This window comes from Seriola lalandi, unplaced genomic scaffold (assembly GCF_002814215.2).
Source record: "Seriola lalandi dorsalis isolate HSWRI2012SDOR001 ecotype SW California unplaced genomic scaffold, Sedor1 jcf7180002054208, whole genome shotgun sequence".
NCBI lineage: Eukaryota > Metazoa > Chordata > Actinopteri > Carangiformes > Carangidae > Seriola > Seriola lalandi.
Window position 1 is genome coordinate 373,209 of NW_019524761.1, and position 19,378 is coordinate 392,586.

Here is a 19,378-nt window from a genome sequence, read left to right on the forward strand (position 1 = left end):
GAAGAAGTGCTCCGGTTGGGAAGAAGAAGGACCGTAGTGACACTTACAGTTCACCGACCTGTCTGTGCTATGCGGTCGGTAGCTTGATAATCATCCTCCCGCCGACAGCCCAATGAACCAAACGTTGACGTTAGCGAACGACAGCAGCCGGTAACCCTCGCGCGCAGACATGGCAGACGATGAAATAGATTACAACATCGTGTTTCCAGATGCGGGGACGTCGGGTGAGCATCATTTCATTGTACTAGTGTGTTAATGCCTCAGCTAGCTCATTAGCGTACATGCTAACATTATAAAAAGCGTGTACGCCGTGAAAAATCGTGCTAACCCGCTTGTTAGCTTAGTTTATGCTAGCCCACTGTGGCAGATCTGCTAACGCACTGCCTTATTGTCCGTCTCGTTTTCAGAGAGGCACTGGCAGGGGACAAAGGAGCCAGTTGTGATACTGTTGGGCTGGGCTGGTTGCAAAGACAAGCACCTCTCCAAGTACAGCTCCATCTACAATGAACAGGTGAAAGCTCAATAGCAAATCTCTCAAGCTAATCTACTGTCTCTATTGTTCCTTTGGTAGCAGAGTGGCATCATGAAAGCTGTGCAAACCTCTATCCACTCATTTCTTTCTTTGTTTTTCTACACTTGTAGGGATGTGTCACCGTCCGCTACACAGCTCCCCTGAAGACGGTCTTCATCTCAGAGTCGTTTGGCTACAAGGAGCTGAGCAGCACAGCCCTGAAGCTGCTGGAGATCCTCTACGACTATGAGGTGGAGAACAGTCCTGTTTTCTTCCACATTTTCAGTAATGGCGGCTTCATGCTGTACCGTTACATTGTCGAGTTGCTGCACAGTGACAAACAGTTCAGCTCCCTGTGTGTGATTGGAGCTGTAGTGGACAGCGCCCCAGGTAGTGGGAATGTCCGAGGGGCCCTGCGTGCACTGACGGCCACCTTAGGGCCAAAAATAAGCCCTTTTTTAAGGTATGTCCTCTTAGCACTTTTTGCAGTGACTGTTTTCCTGTTGCGAGTTGTGCTGTACCCCCTGACCAAGTACATCCACAAGAACCACTATGACGCTGTGCAGGAGAGGCCACCTGCCTGGCCTCATTTCTACCTGTACTCCAAAGCAGACCAGGTGATCAGGCACAGGGACATTGAGCTCTTCTTGGAGACCTTGAAGCAGAAAGGCGTCCCCGTGGACAGTTTTGATTTTGTTTCCAGTCCCCATGTTGGTCATTTCCGGGATTTTCCTGAACAGTACGCTCTTAAGTGTCGCGATTTCCTGGTTGCTTGCATGAAGGACTCAGAAGGGACTGAGATGAAGAAGAGACACCGGGTTCAAAACCAATGAAACTTGGGAGAGTCCCTCACAGGATTTTGCAAAACATCTGTTAAACCGTCTTTTCCAGATCTTGAAGAGAGGTGAAGAAATTAGATTTTTTTTTTCCTCTGTGGTCTGAAAAATCTCCAAAAAAATGAGTCTGAAAATTTTGTAAAGACAGCTGGATCCTGGCAAAGTTTCTCTGTTTTCATCTGTGGGACAGTTCCAGAGATGTGGTCTAGGTCTGCCGAGCTTAATCCATATCTGGAAAACCAGCCATATGAAACACTAACTCACATATCTACTTGGCACAAAGGCATAACCCTGCCTACTCAACAGTCATGCACCACATGTAAAAATAACTATACAAACAATTGCTATACACTGGTAATTTGGTACTTAAATTGTATTTAATATTGCTGTGAAATGTGATGAATTGTAGACTAGTAGTAGTGATTCTAAACTGATGAGACTGGTTATTGGAAAATAACAATCTGTATCTTCTATTTATAAAATTTGAACTGTATTTATGGTTTTAATCATTAAAATGAAATCACAAGGGTGCTTGAAATGAAGGCGGCTGTGACACATTAAAAAGATTAATCACATGTTTTCTTTGAGTAAAAAAAAAAAAAAAAAAAAATCCAAATTGTTGCCTTAAGCAGTAAATGCAATGTATGTATTTTTTGGTCCAGAAATTGTAGAATATCCAACCCTAATATGTGATTACAAAATTGATTTAGCGAAACAGAAAAGTTGATTGACAATGAATGTATATGGCCAGCACTACCTATGTGTTCTTTTTAACTGATGTGCCTTCAATAAATCAGAATGCTCATAGAAAAGTGTGTCAGCATAATTATTTTTGATAATGCCTGCTTTGTTTCTGCCATTTAAATCACAGGAAAGAGATTGAGCAGTGTTGTCATTCTTCACTCCAGACGCAGCAGGAAAGTGGTCGGCACCACTGCTTCTAATATAATAAAAACAAAACTTATAATGGTGACAAAAGGGTCTGGGTTTCTGTCAGTCATTATGTCTGGTGTCTCATGAACCACTGAACTAACATCATCTGGTTTTCCAGATTATTTCTTAGTGGTGTCAGGAATTCTTTTTTGGTAGGAGTGTGTTTGACCTTTGTTCATGTGTTATGATCGGCTGTGAACTCACACTAGCTTACACAGCACAGGGGGGCAGGACTTTTGCCAAGCAAGCCCCGAATGTTTCCAACGTCTGTCTCCGGCCCTGTTCTGATCCGACACAAGTTAGACCACAGACCCGCATGCTAACATTAGCTCTGTAGTGTGCTGAAGTTTTTTCAAACCCATGACCAAAATAATCTCTCTGTCATTGTGTTTATGTGTGACGGAGTATTACAGCCACAATTACAAAAAAATAAATGAAATTTTGACAATAAAGTCATAACATTGCAAGAATAAGCCGTAATAACAGTCAGTATTATGGGAGTAAAGTCATAATTTTACGAGAAATCATACTATTATTATAAGAATAAAGTCATAGTTTTAGAAGAAAAGTCATATGAACATAAAGTAATAATTTTATTAGAAAAAGTCAATTTTAGAGGAAAAAAGTCACAATATGAGAAAAATGATGTTGTTAGACAAACAGCAGCTGCCTGAAGCACTTCAGGCTCAGTTTTAATGTAATGTAATAAATGATTGTAATATTCCTAAAAAAATTTTTTCCTCTCGTAATTTTAGATTTTTAATTCTGGTAATATTATGACTTTATTCTCAAAATGTTATTCTTGAAATGTCAGATTTCTTTTTCCTCTGGATGTGGCCCTAATACTGATCATTACATCATCATTCACACGTTCGGCGCCGTACCTCCAGAGGGAACTGTTAATTATGGGTCTTTGCTGATTCAACCAACACACACGTAGCAGCTATGTTCAAAACAAAACACTTTATTTCGATGTGTGTCAGACATCATTGAGATACAGCATCGAGGCAGCGGTGGCGAGCAGGGCGACAGCAGCACCGACAGCCACACCTGGACAACACAGAGGAGAAGAATCGGGGGTTGTATAAACATGCACACACACACCTTTAAGACACAAGAGCCTTTGTGTCTAAGATACAGGTGACATATTACAGTGTACGGATTTGTTCAGTTCTTTTCGCCAGAATGGGCTTTAATTGTTGTTCTAGTGAATTAAGTAGCAAAGTCAAACATTCACAATCATTTTTCTCCATCATCAGTTTGGATGGCCTGAAACATATTTCTCCAACTGCACAGTTTTCATACAGCAACGACAATCTGAACAACATTCTGGATGAAGTGAATGAAATTACCTTCTACTACAAGTTAACGTGTTAACTGTGGGTTAGACAGAGGTCATTGTGATTTCATGACTGTGTTTTTAATGCTCAGTCTGGGTGGTGATGACAGATGCAACAGGAAACAGCTGCAGCTGTTTCCACAGTACAAAGTGTTTTACCAGCGTAGTTGTTCCTCTTGGGTTCCAGCACTTCGTCAGATTCCACAGCCGGCTCTAAAAACACATGACGCAGTTTTATCCAGTACAATTAAATAACATCTCAATCACTCAAACCTGATCATGACAACGAGCCTACACACACACACACACACACACACACACACACACACACAGGTCAGTAAATAACATTTCCTGTCTAATTTTAAAGGTTAGAAGACCTTTTTTATTCCAGAGCCGTCCAGTTCTCGTGGACACAATATCTCAGAAATTTGGCAAAAACATTTACTTGAACTTAAGGATGAACATATTAGATTTTGGGGGTCAAAGGTCACAGGTTCAGTTCACCGTGACCCCACAAAAGGCAGTTTTCGCTTTGAGGAAATTCCTTCAAACTTGGTAGAAATGTTCACCTGGGCTCAAGATCAATGTGATTAGAATTTGGTGGCTAAAGGTCAAAGGTCAAAGGTCAAGGTCAGGGCAACCTCACAAAACATGATTTTGAAACAAACTTTAAGACAGACAGTAGGTTATACTGTAAGTAGGTATTTCTATGGTTTACACGCACACACTCCCAACCTGCGTTAATAGTGTTCTTCTCTGTGATTTCAGCAGTCATTTCCTGCTTGGTGTCTAAGTCTTCTTCTGCCGCATCGACGTCCAGCATCTCCTTCAGCCGATCAGTCACCTCGGACAAGCCCTCGTCACTGAAGTGGTAGTCGCACACACACACAGGCCCGGGTGCTTTTACAGGACAGAAGACACGGCGGGGGAGGCAGAACTGCTCTGAAAGAGAGACAGGTAGAAAAGCAGCTGAATATTTGGTCGATATTTAGGAAAAAGGAAGATGAGATGACTCAAGTTTTAATATCTCTTGCCTAATGTCACCGTGATTATCAATAGACGGCATAAGCTGCTGATCAATCCAGTCCAAGTAAAGATGTGGCAGCAAAACTCTGCATGTGTGTGTGTGTGTGTGTGTGTGTGTGTGTGTGTGTACCACTCTGTTGCTTGTCTCTGCTGTTCTTGCTTTCCTCCTCTGATGTCAGCAGCTCCTCCAGAAGCATTTGAACCCTTGTGGCCACCGTAGAAACCACATCCCTCTTCAGCAGCTGTGCACAATGAGGATTTCATGACAAAATGTTGGGATTTCTTGACATTGTGTGACATGTTGACGCGTTACCTTCTCAGCGAGCTTGGCCCTTGGCTTGTTGCTGTGTATGTAAGCTCTGCTGTGGATCGTTCCCCTGACTGACACACTGCCTCCGCACCGCTGGACCACATCTGTTGGCCTCTGTTCGTCCTAACACACAGGAAGTCACTGTCAGCAGTGATTACACGGCGTACGATATACGATTCAAGTCGTAGGGAAGATTTAGACCTTTTCCACAAATATTCACATTTTCAAAAGTGGTACAGAACAAAATGATTCTCTATTGTGACATACACAACACAAGAGTGTGTTTTTATTTCTTCCTGCTGTGATGAGCAATGTGCTGCTTTGGGCCTGAGAGATTACAGAGGCTCAGTCTTACCGGTGAGATGAGCAGCTGAGTTGTGTACGTCTGTCTCACATTCCTCTTCTGCAGAGAAAAATCACACACAGCAGGTTTGAATTAAAACCCCGTCTTTCTCTCAATCCACAAAATAAGTTAGCTTCATTTTATTGTAGTCACACACAGTTCTTCAACTTCTTTGTATATTATAATGACTTATATATATTTATATCTCATTAGACAGAAGTGTGCGGATTTATAAATGTCTGAAGGTTTATTTCACAACACTAGGAGACAGGAGTGTATCACAAGTTCTCTGTCTCAACACAGAGACAGAGAAGAATTGTATTCATGTGACGACGTGATTCGCCAGGAATGTGCACCTGCTCATATTTGATTGGTCCAAGTTACAACATGATACTGAATGACAGTTTTTCACTGGACAGTCCTGGGTTTCCTGCTGCTGTATCACTGAGTGTTGCAGCTCTATTGTTAGTCTGCACATAAAAGGAGGTAAGTAGGAAATTTGAATCCAACACGTACTGCCAAAGTGCCCTCGAGCAAGACTCCAATATATGGTTTAATAGATTCACTTTACACAGTTTTCTCTGTGTTAGATTTCTACAACCTGTCCTGCTGAGAGCTCTGTGTCCTCCAGCAGCTTTTTTCCATCAATCAGACAAACGCCACTCATAATCTGGTTCGCCCACGCTTCCAGTCCCCCCTGAAACAAAGAGTGAGCTGAGAACAGTTCCACTGACGCTCCTAAAAAAGCATTTGTGTGTGAGAGTGTGTGTCAGAGTGTGTGTGTGTGCTTTACCTTGAGACATGCATCCATGTTTTCTGCATTGGTTCTGTTGTTTGGTAGTGGCACCAACATGTCCACATTTAGACAACATGACACTGTGGTCCAGGAGGAACACACACCTGACTGGTACTTCCAGTCTGCTGGCTTGGCCACGCTCTGGAACAGCCAATGATATTGATATGATTGATAACAACAAAATACTGCATTTTCAAATCTAAATATCGTGCCAAACGATGTCAGTTGAAAAAAATCGAAGTGAATTGGTCACAAGCTTGAGTCGTTAAACGGCTGAACAATTTATCGCAGTATTATTGAAATTGCAATTTGGCCAAGTGCAATATCCAAATCCCAGGAGCTGCAATATTTTTCGTAAAAGGTAAAATGTGTCACAATAAACATAAATGCAGCATTGTGGTGCTACAGAGATGCTGTGCCACAAATCAGATTCTCCAGATGTGAGGGAATGTACTTGTTTGGTTCAGACCACAGCAAAGAAATCTCATCATCATCATTTTTATATTTTTTTCAGTGAAAATCAAATGTAAAAAATGACCATTCCCATGACTCATATTGAAATGGCAACATCTGTTACAATAATTGTACAATAATCAGTGACAAAACTCTAAACTGCTGCTCAGCGAGAAACGAAAGATGTGAACTAACCTTGGGGTCTTTGACGTCAAATGTTCTGCAGACGGTTCTGATACGTGTGGTTAAAGAAAACCCCACACACAGTATCTGACGGCTACCTGATCCAGTGAGAAGGCTCTGCAAAAGGATACTTCCTGGTTTTGGGGTTGACGTGCAGGGCGACACAGTCTGTGACGTCGTCATCTGCAGGGATCCACAGGTGCTCCGATGAGATCAGGTTCTCCACTGCGAAAACCAGCTGCACATAGAGAAAACACACACACACACACATTTATAAATTTATAAGCAAGGGATTTACAATGGTTGATTGTGATGTGTTTCTGCCCCCTAGTGGCCAGAAGTTGATCCTTCAGCTTGAGAGGACCTGAAGCTTCATACAGCAACTGACAGCCAGGAAAGTGGTGCTGTAATCTTCTTTAAATCAGTTTTTCCTAACTTCTATGGGCCCATTTTAGAATTTAGATATTTAAAATTTTAAATTGCGGAGTGATTTGTGAATTCATCCTGGTCGTGTTTAACATGTTGAAATGAGGGTTTGATGACAGAGCTTCACCATTCAACTGCCACATGGTAGTATTACATTTAGAGGCTGTGATCTTTGGAAATTCAACAGGGAATATTAAGAATTATCAGGCATCAGTGTTTTAAGAACATGTCAGAAGTCAGTTGAATGACCTATGAAAATTATTACATCACATCACATTTACGTTTACTCATTCTGCAGACGCCTTTATCCAAAGATCGGTCTCTGAAAGACCGAAGCCCAACCTGAAACGCCAGATCCTGTGAGATGAGGGTAGACGTGGGAAGAAGGCTGCAGTTTCCAGAGTTGGTGCGCACAAAACTTTTCCCAGATATTGTATCTGTGTTGTGGTCAACTGAAAGCCAGAAAATAATTGTGGTTGAGCTGACAGTGACATTGGAGGAGAGTTGTGAAGAAGCCCATCAGAAAAAGGCCTTGAAGTAGCAGCCTTTAGTTCAGGAGTGCAAGGAAAAAGGATGGCAGGCATGGTTGTCCCCCGTGGAGATCAGCTGCAGAGGTTTCCCAGCCAGATCAACGTAGCGGCTGTTATCAGCTGCGGGCCCAGACGAAAGGAGCCAGAAACAAGCAGCTCGGAGGATGGAGGGGAGGCTGAACGAGCCTCTTGCTGGATTTGTAGTAGACGAGAGGAGGGAGTGTTGTAATTAAGGGTCGAAACACTCAGTGGTTGGGAACCACCTGACAACATCTGCTCCTGGCTGACAGCTACGGCTACCTCATTGGGTAATCGGAGAATACACCCCAACAGGCGTATGCTGCAAGATGCTTATGTGAAGCTCACCTGTCGGACTGTGGTTAGTGTGTCCTTGCCATCGGTATCAGTGATGATGAAGACTCCAAGTACTGATAAGCCTCCGGGCAGCATCCTGGACACCTGGAAAAAGATCAAACCAGTAGTGAACACATACTGTAACACAAAACTAGTGGTACATTTTAATACACAATTAAAGACTCAATTTAATACACTTTAATATACTTAAATACTCAAGATCACATGAATGTGTATTGGGTTAGACCTTCGTCCCCTTTGCCCACCTGTCGGGCATGCTCAGTCACCCACTCCTTATCCAGAGAGTTTCCAGTCGCTGCCGTAGACTCCTCCCTTTGGGGCGTCCGCGTTGCCATGATGACAAAATCCCTTTGGGCTGAGCTCTGAAATTATTACCAGTAACTGTTAATAAGTTTCTTCACTTCACATAGAGTACTCTTCCACATCATGTTACGACCTACAACACTGTTACACATCAAACAAAACAAAAAAGATGACACTATTGGACAGACACAGTTCATTGGTCAGTGAACCTTCTGCACAGACACTTTTCCACAGCTTGTGTTGTCCTATTTCTTCATCGTATTAAGACTAACATATTAGGTCAACTGCTGTTTCACTAATGGCAAACTGTTACATATAGTCTAATGCTAAACAGTTGTAAGCTTACCTGTCCAATAAGCAGGCCTGTGACTGGACCTGCTTGTTGTTGACATAGTTTAGACAGATACCCCTCCACAGCGTCTTCTACTATATATCCACGCCCCATACTTCCTAACAAGAGTGTGGAGAGACATGGACAGGTGACACAAAATCAGGGTTTTCTATCAGTATGTTTGCAATGAAACAATGCTGGTAAGACTGTGATGCTAGAGAAGTGTTAAAAGATTGTTTACAAAGGATTTACAGTAGGTGTTATCTACAACAACAGTTGCTAGCTAAATTAAAAAACAACAACCAGTTAAACATCGTTAAAACTTAAGGGAACTCTTGCGCCTCTAGCTAGTCGACATTAATTTACTACACTTAGCTTCCGTTAAATGGTCAAAGTTAAAATTCAAAACAGTTCCTATAGCTTGAACTTCAAGAACCCGTCCAGGTGCGGTGAGGAAATACCTGTAAGAACCAGGGATAACGGCTAAAATGTGGACCAGAAGGCAGCCAGCTTTCTGTTAATTTTGACAGTTGGCAGTGGTTCGTCAGCAGAGCAGAAAAACACACTTTACCGCAATACTTTGCGCCGTGACGTATTTCCGTCGCACGTGTGTGTCGTAGTAGGTTAATCAAGGCAAACCAGGCAGACAAACGACTTTCTCTTCAAAATAAAACTTGTAGTAACGACTGAAACTGCTGGTTAATTTCTGACACTTGCCGTTAAGCTTTGGATGTGCGACGGTGACGACATTTACATTTTAAACCACGTTAAGTTAAGTAATAGCAATAAACTAAATTATTGTACTGAAAATAAAAGCGTAGCTTTATTATGAATGACTGCTTTATTATGAAAGTTTGAACCGGATATCCTACATTTGAATGAGCATGGCTTGACACTTTCCTTGTTCGTTTTCAACGGGTTTACAGACAAGATATAGTACTATAATATTTTACCAGAGTTTGGTGTCCATTCACGGTAATTTCCCGGAGTTATAGGAGGAGATGGCGGCCGTCCTGCTGCAGGTTCTGGAGCGGGCGGAACTGAACAAACTCCCGAAAGGTGCCCAGAACAAGCTCGAGAAGTTCGTGACGGAGCTGCAGGGTGCTAACGAGGCGCTCAGGACACAGCATGAGCGGTTCAAAGCAGACAGTGGTAGGTAGTCACCCAAGTCCAAATTAGTTTTCTGATTAGCATTAGCATTAGCTGTAAACTGTTGAAACGTCATAACAAACCTCAGCACACAACGAAGCTTTCCTCTGGTAAACATGGCGACATATCAGTGTTGTGTGTGTGTGTGTTTGTCAGTGCTTACAGTAGCCCGCTAACGTTAGCTACGATGTCACGTTAATGTTGGGCTAACCTTGGTGGAAGAGAGTTAAGCCAACGGGTTTTTAAAATAAATTACATTTTATTTAAATAATTACTGTGTGTTGAATTAATACCTATCTGATACAAAACAGAAATTGAATACTATCAGTGACGTATATTAAATAAATAAAAGTGTGTATGTTCTTCTGTGCACTAGGATAAATTCTGCTGCCGTTTTTAACAGTAATCTTTCACTATATGTGGTAAAAATAGTTTTAAGCTATGGTGCTGATGTCCTGAACTGTTCTATGGAAAGTGTCACTGACTTACTGTTGGCTAGAGGTTAATTGTGAACAACACTAATTCCTGTTGAATGTTCTCTGACCCAACAGAGCAGCAGTACTTTGACATTGAGAAGAGACTGGTGGAGAGTCAGGAACAGATCCTGTCTGCCACCAGAGACCTGCAGACCTTGAAGGCGGAAAATAAAAAGCTCAGTGAGTTTTCACACACATACAGTTTAAAACCTTTTCTGACATTCTTACCTAATTGGATAAAAAGAGCAGCAAATTAAAACAGAATATCAGTGTTTTAACCCCATTTTGTTGTCATTTAGTTTCAGATCCAATGTGCACAAAGCACATTTAATTTCTAACCATAAGGTTTAACAAACAGCTGGTGCAGTCTCCTTTTTTCCCTTTGTGAGTGTCTTCATGCTTCTCCTGTACAGATGAAGAGCTGAATACTCTGAAAGGAATAGAGGGAGAAACCTTCGAAGATAAAACACCTCAACAGGTAAACGTACCCATACACCTGTGAGGATGAAGTGTTTTTCACAAAGTCACCTGTTGACGGTTGTTCAGCTCTGAAATGTAGGATGTGTTGTATGGTGCAGGGAGAGTGCCAAAATTTAAACAACTGAGAAGTTGGAGGCCTCCATGTCTACGTTGAGGCCTTAAGGCCGAGGCAACTGATCTAGGCACCGGCGGTGGTAAATGAGGGGCCGGCGGTATCTCTTCTTTATCACTCACTGAGAGAAGCTACCCAGCAAAGATAGACCATTCATCAGATCATAACTGGAGGTAACTACCCCGGTGAGCAGGTAGCTTTCTTCAGAGAGTGTTAAGGAGGAGATACCGCTGGCTTCTCATTTACCACCGCCGGGCTGTCAGTGACCAAATCATCTGTTGGCCTGGACGTAGACTCAGGCTTCTCCGATTTCTCAGTAGGCGCGTTTTGGCACTTTCCCTGCAGGAGATCCTACTTTTGTATGAGCATGACTATCTGCTCTGTAACTGCTGCCAAAGGGGCTCCTACAAAGTATTAAATTAAGGGTCCACGTACTTTTGTTAATGACAGATTCCTGTTTTTTGATTCTTATTGTTATTATAAGTTTTCGAATGTAGATTCATGAGCAAAAAGGCAATTATATCCTTTTAAAACTAAATCTATAACACTAAAGCATGTAAGACATGAGGGGTCTGAATCAATATTGAACCCACTGTGTGTGTGTGTGTGTGTGTGTGTGTGTGTGTGTGTGTGTGTGTGTGTGTGTGTGTCTGCAGCAAACAAAGGCCAAGTATGAGATTGAGGCGGAGAAGAGAGAGCTGGCAAGGCTGCTGGAGAAGAGGACGCAGGAGGTGGAGAACCTTACTGGTAAGATATCGGTCCCACTCTGACCCACCGTCCAACCTTGCAGGATTTTAAATTCTCCAAGTGTTTATAAGAAATCTACTTCATTTTTATTCTATCTTGACTAAAAGCACAGTATGTTACTGCTGCTGTTCGGGTCTCTCAATCAAAACAATGAGAAAAGAAAGCGTTCGATGATGTTGTTTTATGAGTTGGATTGAAAACCAGATATTATTATGGACTGCAAACCAAACTGCTTAAACACAGTTAAGTGATGATATCCGCCGCCTGGAGTCAGAGCTCGGAAAAATGGATAACCCGCCTGACGACTTTGTCTCTGTAGCTGCTGCCCAGGCAAAGCAAATCTCCGCAGTCACTTCCCCACATACGCCGCCGTCACGCCGTCGCTGGTAGATGTCCCTTCCATGCACTCGCACTCGATCCCGTGGCGACGGAAGAGTAGACTGAATGTTTTTCACTGTAGGCATTTTGGCTGTAGTGGTAACAGCCCTCTGTTTTTCTTTTTTTATAATTGTGTGTGTGTGTTTGCAGTGGACGTGAACCGTCTAAAAGAGAAGCTTACGGAGACGAACAAACTCAAGATGGAGCTGCAGTTAAAACTGGATGATATCCAGTCATCTGAAGCGTCTGTTCAGGTACACACCAGGTTTCATGGAAACTACGACGGCTCAATGTTTAAAGTTCACACGGGAGCGCTGAAATTGAACCGGTATTGTGTGTTGTAGCACCGGGAGAAGCGTATGGAGCAGGAGAAAGAGTTACTTGAGAAGAAGATCGAGTGGCTAACTGCAGAACTGAAGACCAAAACTGATGAACTGCTGAACAACAACAGAGACAAGGGCAAAGAGATACTGGAGCTGCAGGGAAGTCTGAAGAGCAGCAAGGAGCAGGTAACACGCCAACAACACGCAGAGTAGATGAACTGCATGACGTACATACATGCAGATATACCAGTGGTATCCCAGATGTCATCCTGTCTAGACCAAGACAAATAACCTATGATTTATTTTATTATTTTAAGGATTTATTTTTACATTTAATGTTAAAATCTGAAATAATAATGTTACTTTTTTTTTCTAAAGCTTTATTGTTCAAAACATTTTCCATTTCATCTTATTAAAGCTATTAAACACTGAAACAGTCATAACGTCTGAAATAAGATAAACAGGAAAATATGGACAATTCAAACAAATAAATGCAAAGGATAATGAAACAAAAATGGTAAAATATTAAAATAAAAGTATTTCCAAAAGGACAGAACTATACACCCAGGGGTGCCATGAAACAGAACAAAGATATTAAAGGAAAATATTTAAGGCTTTGCAAGTTTCTGTTTTAACCAGCGCAGCTTTTCTAGCAAAACTTTCTTTAGCCACTGTAGGATGATGACGGCCACTATTTAAACATTCAGTCCTCTTCTTTTTGCCCTGTGTAATCAGGTTTCAGGTAGAGATGTAAATCAGGGATCATGAGGCAGGACATCCTGTCCACGAGACTGATGTCTTCCATAACTTTTCTCCTCAACAGGCGACCAGGCTGGAAAGTCAGCTCACTTCTCTGAAGCAAACCAGCGAGAGCCAGAGTAAAAGAGCTGAAGACCTCAACAACAAGCTGAAACAGGTAAAGTCACTGTCTCTGTAGGATAGTGTGAGGGTCTTCTTTGACTTTGGAATAACCTTCCCCCGAGGCTCAGGGACACTGAGAGGGCAGGTCTTTAAAAACAGCACCTTAGCAGATGGTATAGAAATTTACTTTGCTTTGCTTATAGGTAGAGCACATAAATATTGAAAGGTTTTCCCTGTCAGGCCACGTGTCCTTAAAACACATGCACGTATTGTATGTGTATGTAGTGTTATTTGAAGTGTATATGATCTGTGTGTTTCTCTCCAGGCTAAAGACGAGCGGAGCGCCATGGAGGAGAAATACCGCAATGAGCTCAACGCTCACGTCAAGTTGTCTTCGCTCTACAAGGTGGGCGTCACTGCAGGCCTCCAGGAATAAATATATTCTCTACAATATAAGAAAATAAAACCAAGACTTTTCAGTATGAGGCAGTATCCTTATATTGTACTGTCATGTTATTCCCCCGAGTGTCGTCAGTATGTGATGTCTTCGGTTCTCCCTGCAGGGGGCAGCAACCGACATGGAGACCAAGAACCAGGAGCTGAGCAGAGCAGTGGAAGAGCTCAGTAAGCTGGTGAAAGACAGCGGGGAAGGTAAGACTCCGGGTGTTTGTCTTCCTGGGTCTGTTCGTTTTGAGAACCACTGCCTGCTGTGTCAATACGATGGCCGTGTGTCCGAGTGTGAAGCTTTGATTAGCGTGTCAGTAATGAGCTGAAGGTTTGATGTCACTGTCTTCGCAGCCAACAATGTTCTGGAGAAGAAAGTGTCTGAGGGAGAGCAGCTGAAGATGCGGCTGGAGGCAGAGCTCAGTGAGAAAATCAAGAAAATGGAGAAAGAGCTGGAAAACGCTACAACGAAGGCCGCTGGTAAACACTGCTGTAAGAACACACACGCATGCACACGTACTAAACAGCTGCAAGAAAGTGCATGTGAACTTCAGACTGACCATATTTTATGACAGAGTAACGCAGAAAATCAGCTCGGATTTTCATCTAAGTCGCAAGTACTAACAAACTAATGAAGCGACACACAATTAATAACACATGAACAATTATGATCTTCAATATCTTCACAGTGCTGGTTGAGAAAGTGAGTAAGTGAACCTTGAATAAATAAGATAAACAAATATTTAGGAGCGCATATAGGACTTAAGGGGTGCCATGAAAATTTATCAAATAATTTATATTTCCTCAAAAGGATACGAGGAAACATTAACAAGCAAAATTATTGCATGTACTTGAATACAAATGGTACAGTAGTTTAATTATTCCTGTTTCAAACTGTCTTTCTTTAATAATTATGTAATTATGACTGTGGTCATGTTGATACTGAGCAGCTATTGAAGGTCATGGTTCAGAAATATAAAGTCTTAGTAAAGTATTTCACTTTCACATGCTTATGCAGCGGGAAAGTACGGAAAGCCGATTGAACGCTTTGAGCACAGGCAGCCGTCCACGTACTTTTTCCAACCTACAATCGATCTTTGAACGGGGACAAGAACAATATGATGATTTTGTGCGTTAAATGCAAATAATTCCAAAGAGTTCAGTTGCCTTTTCCTGCCACTGTCCTCCCGACCTTTTATTAATGCGTGTTCTGCTCCAGGTGGGCCGTCTCTGACCGAGGAGCAGCTGGACTTCATGTGTCCGTCGGCAGCTGCCATCGCTGCGATTGTGAAGCCCGGCATGAAGTTCTTCGATGTGAGTACGAATATTATACAAAGCACAAGAATATGTTGAGTGCAAGGAACCACATTTCACTTCAGTGCAATCTGAATCATTCATTTGAACAGAATTGTGTGAAACAATGACACAAGGTTTTTCACTGATATTCAAGCGATGATATTGACTCATTGCTCAGAGTCTCTCTTTGACCTTGAGAAGCCTCATGGAGCTGTTCCTCCATGTTTCCGTAAGCCTGCACATGCACACGCTCTGCACCAGCTTGTAAATGTGTTAAGACAGAGAGGAATCACTCAAGGTTACACAATGTGTTTTTGGTAAAAACTGAAAACATTATCTGTATGTGCTTCCAACAAACCTCCTCAGGACACGTTTAACGCCAGAGACGTGGAGTTAAGGTTTATGTTCTGAAGTGTAAAATGAGTCTTTCTGCAACCTGCGTTTTAACGGCTCGTCCTCCGTCCTTGTGTCCAGCTGTACAATGCGTATGCCGAGTGTCAGACTCAGCTTCAGCTTGAGAAGCAGGAGACCAAGAGAGTGAGCAGAGTGCTGGATGAGATCGTGCAGGAAGTCGAGTCCAAAGCGCCCGTCCTGAAGCGTCAGAGAGAGGAGTACGAGGGCATGCAGAGATCCATGGCCTCGCTCTGCAACAAGCTGGAACAGGCTCGAATGGTCTGTGCTGATGACACATGTTCCCTTTGTGCACAACTTTGTATTATACATGCATTAACTTTCTGATTCTAGATGAGAACACATTCTGTTCTGTAACACTCGCATGTCGTTCACTACTTTGTGATCAGGAGATCTACAGTTTGCAGAAAGAGAAAGAAGAGGCCAAGCAGCGCTGTGATGCTGTGGAGAGAGAGAAGCTGAGGGCGGAGAGACAGCTAGAGGACACATCTACACAGGTACACAGCAGTGCAGTGAGCAGAACATCCGTCATGTGAACCAGGGACGATGCAATATTCTCCTCAGCTCATAACGATGATGAAAATACAGAATAAAAAACCATTTGTCTCCGCACCAGGTGTGCTCTCTTCTGGTGGAGCTGGAGGAAGCCAGAGGTAATCAGGTGACCAAGGATGACGACGGCTCCGCCGACATTTCCAGCACCTCTGAGGTCATCAGCCAGCGTCAGCTGTCGTTCCGCAGCGTGGAGGAGCTGCAAAGGCAGAACCAAAGCCTGCTGGGAAGGCTGAGGGAGCTGGAGCAGGAGAAGGACAGACAGCAGAGCCGTGTCACATCCGAGCGGTAAGAAGTTGTACTGTCGGTTCAGCCAGTCCTACTCATGCTCAACTGGTTCTCACTGGTTTTCTGCTTTTGAGCTGCGTCGGTCCTCACATCATTTATGATATCAGCTTGCATCAGTTAGATTTAGATTTAGGGAATGTTGAGCGTTTAGAAGACGACGTGTGTGAGGGTGATTAAAAAGGAATTTATTAAGATATTCATCATCATCTGTAATTTTTCCTCTCAATAAAAAATTTTAAAAAATGTATGGATGACCTTTAAACGTTTGCTTGGACAGTATATTCTGCTGATACAACTGCCACATGTAATCAAACTACAACTATCACACACATTTACATTAACTAATTTAATTTAAAGTAAAGTGCAAAAACTGGTAGGGTGTGAATACCTTTGGAAGTTCCTGTATATTCTTTCATTTTCAGTTGCGTGGTTCAGGTGCAGCAGAGCACTGATGAGCAGACAAGCTGTATGAAATGTATGTTAAGCGTTAGCTCTGTCTCTGTGGTTCTCTCCAGTATATCGGAGCTGGAGGCCAGTGTGGATAAACTTCAGAAGGAGGTGGAGCAGCTGAGAGAGCAGAGGAACCAGCAGAAACAGCTGGCTGACTCCAGCGCCAGGCAGAGAGACATGTACAAGGCCCTGCTGACACACAGCACTGGCTTCATTCTGCCTCCTCCAGGTGACAAAAACACTGACATCAGTCTTTACGGTGAACGTCAGTGAGCACCAGCGAACGTTCAGGGTAAAGGTCTTTACAGAATGACGTGAAGGTCTTGTGTTGTGTGTGCAGGTCTGGAGGCTTCATCTCAACCCGCACATGTTCGTCCTTCAGTCCCAGCGACTCGCTCGACTCCACAAAGAGCTGCTGCTGCCGAGTCTGCACAGACCGCTCAGGCTAAAGCTGCTTTAAAACAGGTATTCACACACACACACACACACACTCTCTTCACCTCGTCTTTGTGTGACATAAGGGGAAATTGAGTAGCTGCTGTGATTGAACTTTTATCCATTTTTCCAGCTCAACGACGCCTTCACTCTGTATAAAAAGGAGAAAGCAGAGAACGACAGGATGTTGAATGAAACTAACGACCGGCTGCAGAGACAGCTGACGGAGCACCACTCCAGCCACGCCAAGCTGACCTCTCAGCTGGAGTTCAGCAACAAGAGGTGTGTAAAAATAACAACGTGTAGCTTGTTTTCTTGTTCAGGAATGTTTTCTCATGCACCGCTGCTGCATCTGCCTCATATTAAAGTTCCTGGAGATAATTTTACACTGTGTGTGTGTGTGTGTGTGTGTGTCAGGTATGAGATCCTCCAGGAGACTGTATCGGCCTATCGCAGAGAGATCTCTGCCCTCCAGGACAGGAACCAGAAAATGGCTGCAACGAGCCAACGACATGAGCACATCATCCACACGATGAGCCAGGACCTGCGACAGGCCAACGAAAAACTAGCTCTGGAGGAGGTGAGGAGTTTGGGCAATGGGAGTAAGAACTGATAGAAAGATTACCGGACATTATGTATATTGAGTATTTGTGTATTTAGCACTAATTAACTGTTGCAGTAATTCAGAATAAGACTGAACTTTCAATATTACAATATTTGAAAAAACTGCAAAAGCAAACTGATTGTACTTCAAACTAACAGACGTGAGACATAACTACATTTTTACCCCCCTGCTTTATTTTCTGTCTTCTTCTTATTTATTTATTTATATTATCACCAAATGGTTTTTATTTCGCCCTCTGTGTTTGTAGGTGCGTGTGGAGAACTTGACCAAAGAGAGAGACATGTTGAGACAAGCAGAGAGTCGCCTGACTCGGGAGAAGGAAGCCATATTGGCTGAACAACGTAACCAGAACCTGCTGCTCACCAACCTCAAGACTATACAGGTACATAAACAGCTGCACAGGCAGCGCTAAACAATTAAAGCATCTTCACACCAAACCAGCCTTTAATTCATTTTGCCTCCTCTGTCGTACGTGTGCAGTTGACCATGGAGCGCACAGAGACGGACACGCGCCAGCGACTGAACAACAAGATAGAGCATCTGGAGGCGGAGCTTGCTTCCATGAAGACCAGGATGGACCAGGAAGTAGCACAGAGACATGCTCTCGGACGCACTATGGACGTGAGTGTATACGTTTAATACTTGTATATCTGTAAATAAACGTTGTAGGACACCGCACGCAGTCCGTCTTGTCACACCTCTCACACCTCCGTCACCTCCGCCTTCGCTGCAGGCTCAGTTGTTGGAAGCAAAGAAGCAGCTGGAGACGCAGAACGTCTTGCAGCAGAAGACCAGGGACTTGTTGCGTAGCTCTGAACAGCAGGTGACGGCGCTGAAAGCCCAGCTGGCGTCTGCTTCGTCCTCTGAGGCCGTGTCCAGCTCCAGCAACGCCACCACCGCAGCCGCCAGAGCCGCAAGCCTCAGAGCCCCACTGAGAGGTAACGGTGGCTCACAGAGTGTCGACTGTTAAGACTATAACGGGCACAAATATTACAGAAGCCTCACTCACAAAAATCATTTCTAGGCCAGAAGAGGAAACTTTGAAACGTGTTCATCGATAATGCCAGCGTTGTGACTGTTCATAAACTGTCTCTTTTGTCTCCGTCGGTCTTCAGGACGCCCTCAAGGACCGGCAGCCAGTCCGCAGCCCAGCCCGTCGCAGCAGGAGCTGGCAGAGGTGAAAGGTCTCCTGCACACCGCCGAGGAACAGAACGGTGAACTGGCAGAGCAGCTGAAGAATGCTAACGCTACTGTGGAGCAGTACAGAGCTGTGGTCCTGACTCTGGAGGACAGTCTGAAGAAAGAAAAGGAGGTATGACTCCCTCATTTCCTCTGTTCTTCTCCTCCATCTTGTGTTCTCTTTGCCCCTAATGTACACCTGTCCACACGCATCCTTAAAAAGTCTCTGTCTTGAATTACATTTTTTTAAATTTAAGCCTTAAAAAGTCTTATTTTTAATATGAAAGGTCTTAAATTTTGAGATCGGTTTAACTTTATGCATTTGATTTTAAAATAAACCATTCTTAGGTTTCGCACAGTTCTCCACAGTATGGAATCAGGAAGTACCATAAACAAATAATACAGATGATGCTAAGCTAACGACAAACACGAGTGAAACGAAGATTTATTATCTCATTCCCTGGTTTTCTGCATGAA

The 19,378-nt window shown here is 43.2% G+C and overlaps 3 protein-coding genes across 3 annotated transcripts in view; 2 read left to right on the top strand and 1 right to left on the bottom strand.

Moving 5' to 3' along the window:
- tmem53 (transmembrane protein 53) lies at positions 1–2,159 on the top strand. The gene is made up of 3 exons (XM_023404053.2): positions 1–224; positions 408–511; positions 643–2,159. Exons 1-3 carry the CDS (start codon positions 170–172, stop codon positions 1,342–1,344), a joined length of 861 nt encoding a protein of 286 aa, XP_023259821.1. The 5' UTR covers positions 1–169; the 3' UTR covers positions 1,345–2,159.
- A 1,065-nt stretch (positions 2,160–3,224) lies between these two features.
- Positions 3,225–9,283, bottom strand: odr4 (odr-4 GPCR localization factor homolog). Its single transcript, XM_023404048.2, has 14 exons — positions 9,157–9,283; positions 8,711–8,814; positions 8,307–8,423; positions 8,053–8,145; positions 6,862–6,968; positions 6,743–6,779; positions 6,092–6,235; positions 5,900–5,995; positions 5,311–5,358; positions 4,959–5,078; positions 4,776–4,887; positions 4,355–4,561; positions 3,779–3,832; positions 3,225–3,330 (listed from the first exon to the last, which is right to left on the bottom strand). Exons 2-14 carry the CDS (start codon positions 8,807–8,809, stop codon positions 3,260–3,262), a joined length of 1,305 nt encoding a protein of 434 aa, XP_023259816.1. The 5' UTR covers positions 8,810–8,814; positions 9,157–9,283; the 3' UTR covers positions 3,225–3,259.
- A 286-nt stretch (positions 9,284–9,569) lies between these two features.
- Positions 9,570–19,378, top strand: part of LOC111653432 (nucleoprotein TPR-like) — a 22,835-nt gene continuing 13,026 nt past the window's right edge. Inside the window, exons 1-22 of the mRNA XM_087173418.1 lie at positions 9,570–9,847; positions 10,396–10,500; positions 10,734–10,798; positions 11,569–11,659; positions 12,188–12,291; positions 12,382–12,546; positions 13,184–13,276; positions 13,547–13,627; positions 13,785–13,872; positions 14,020–14,157; positions 14,885–14,979; positions 15,436–15,633; positions 15,762–15,869; positions 15,989–16,212; positions 16,728–16,891; positions 17,003–17,127; positions 17,231–17,379; positions 17,515–17,677; positions 17,970–18,104; positions 18,203–18,343; positions 18,456–18,660; positions 18,838–19,034. Coding sequence (XP_087029544.1) covers positions 9,697–9,847; positions 10,396–10,500; positions 10,734–10,798; positions 11,569–11,659; positions 12,188–12,291; positions 12,382–12,546; positions 13,184–13,276; positions 13,547–13,627; positions 13,785–13,872; positions 14,020–14,157; positions 14,885–14,979; positions 15,436–15,633; positions 15,762–15,869; positions 15,989–16,212; positions 16,728–16,891; positions 17,003–17,127; positions 17,231–17,379; positions 17,515–17,677; positions 17,970–18,104; positions 18,203–18,343; positions 18,456–18,660; positions 18,838–19,034 — 2,985 coding nt within the window. The 5' untranslated portion in view covers positions 9,570–9,696. The remainder of the gene's footprint in view (positions 9,848–10,395; positions 10,501–10,733; positions 10,799–11,568; positions 11,660–12,187; positions 12,292–12,381; positions 12,547–13,183; positions 13,277–13,546; positions 13,628–13,784; positions 13,873–14,019; positions 14,158–14,884; positions 14,980–15,435; positions 15,634–15,761; positions 15,870–15,988; positions 16,213–16,727; positions 16,892–17,002; positions 17,128–17,230; positions 17,380–17,514; positions 17,678–17,969; positions 18,105–18,202; positions 18,344–18,455; positions 18,661–18,837; positions 19,035–19,378) is intronic.

What these genes read in the sequence shown, in the direction of transcription:
- tmem53 (XM_023404053.2), top strand. Translation starts at nt 170, where the DNA reads ATGGCAGACGATGAAATAGATTACAACATCGTGTTTCCAGATGCGGGG. An exon ending in TCCAGATGCGGGGACGTCGG is followed by an intron (nt 225 to 407) that starts GTGAGCATCATT and finishes TCTCGTTTTCAG; the next exon opens with AGAGGCACTGGCAGGGGACA. An exon ending in GCTCCATCTACAATGAACAG is followed by an intron (nt 512 to 642) that starts GTGAAAGCTCAA and finishes CTACACTTGTAG; the next exon opens with GGATGTGTCACCGTCCGCTA.
- odr4 (XM_023404048.2), bottom strand. Translation starts at nt 8,809, where the DNA reads ATGGGGCGTGGATATATAGTAGAAGACGCTGTGGAGGGGTATCTGTCT. An exon ending in CACTAACCACAGTCCGACAG is followed by an intron (nt 6,969 to 8,052) that starts GTGAGCTTCACA and finishes CTCTATGTGCAG; the next exon opens with CTGGTTTTCGCAGTGGAGAA. An exon ending in TTGACGTCAAAGACCCCAAG is followed by an intron (nt 6,236 to 6,742) that starts GTTAGTTCACAT and finishes TGGCTGTTCCAG; the next exon opens with AGCGTGGCCAAGCCAGCAGA.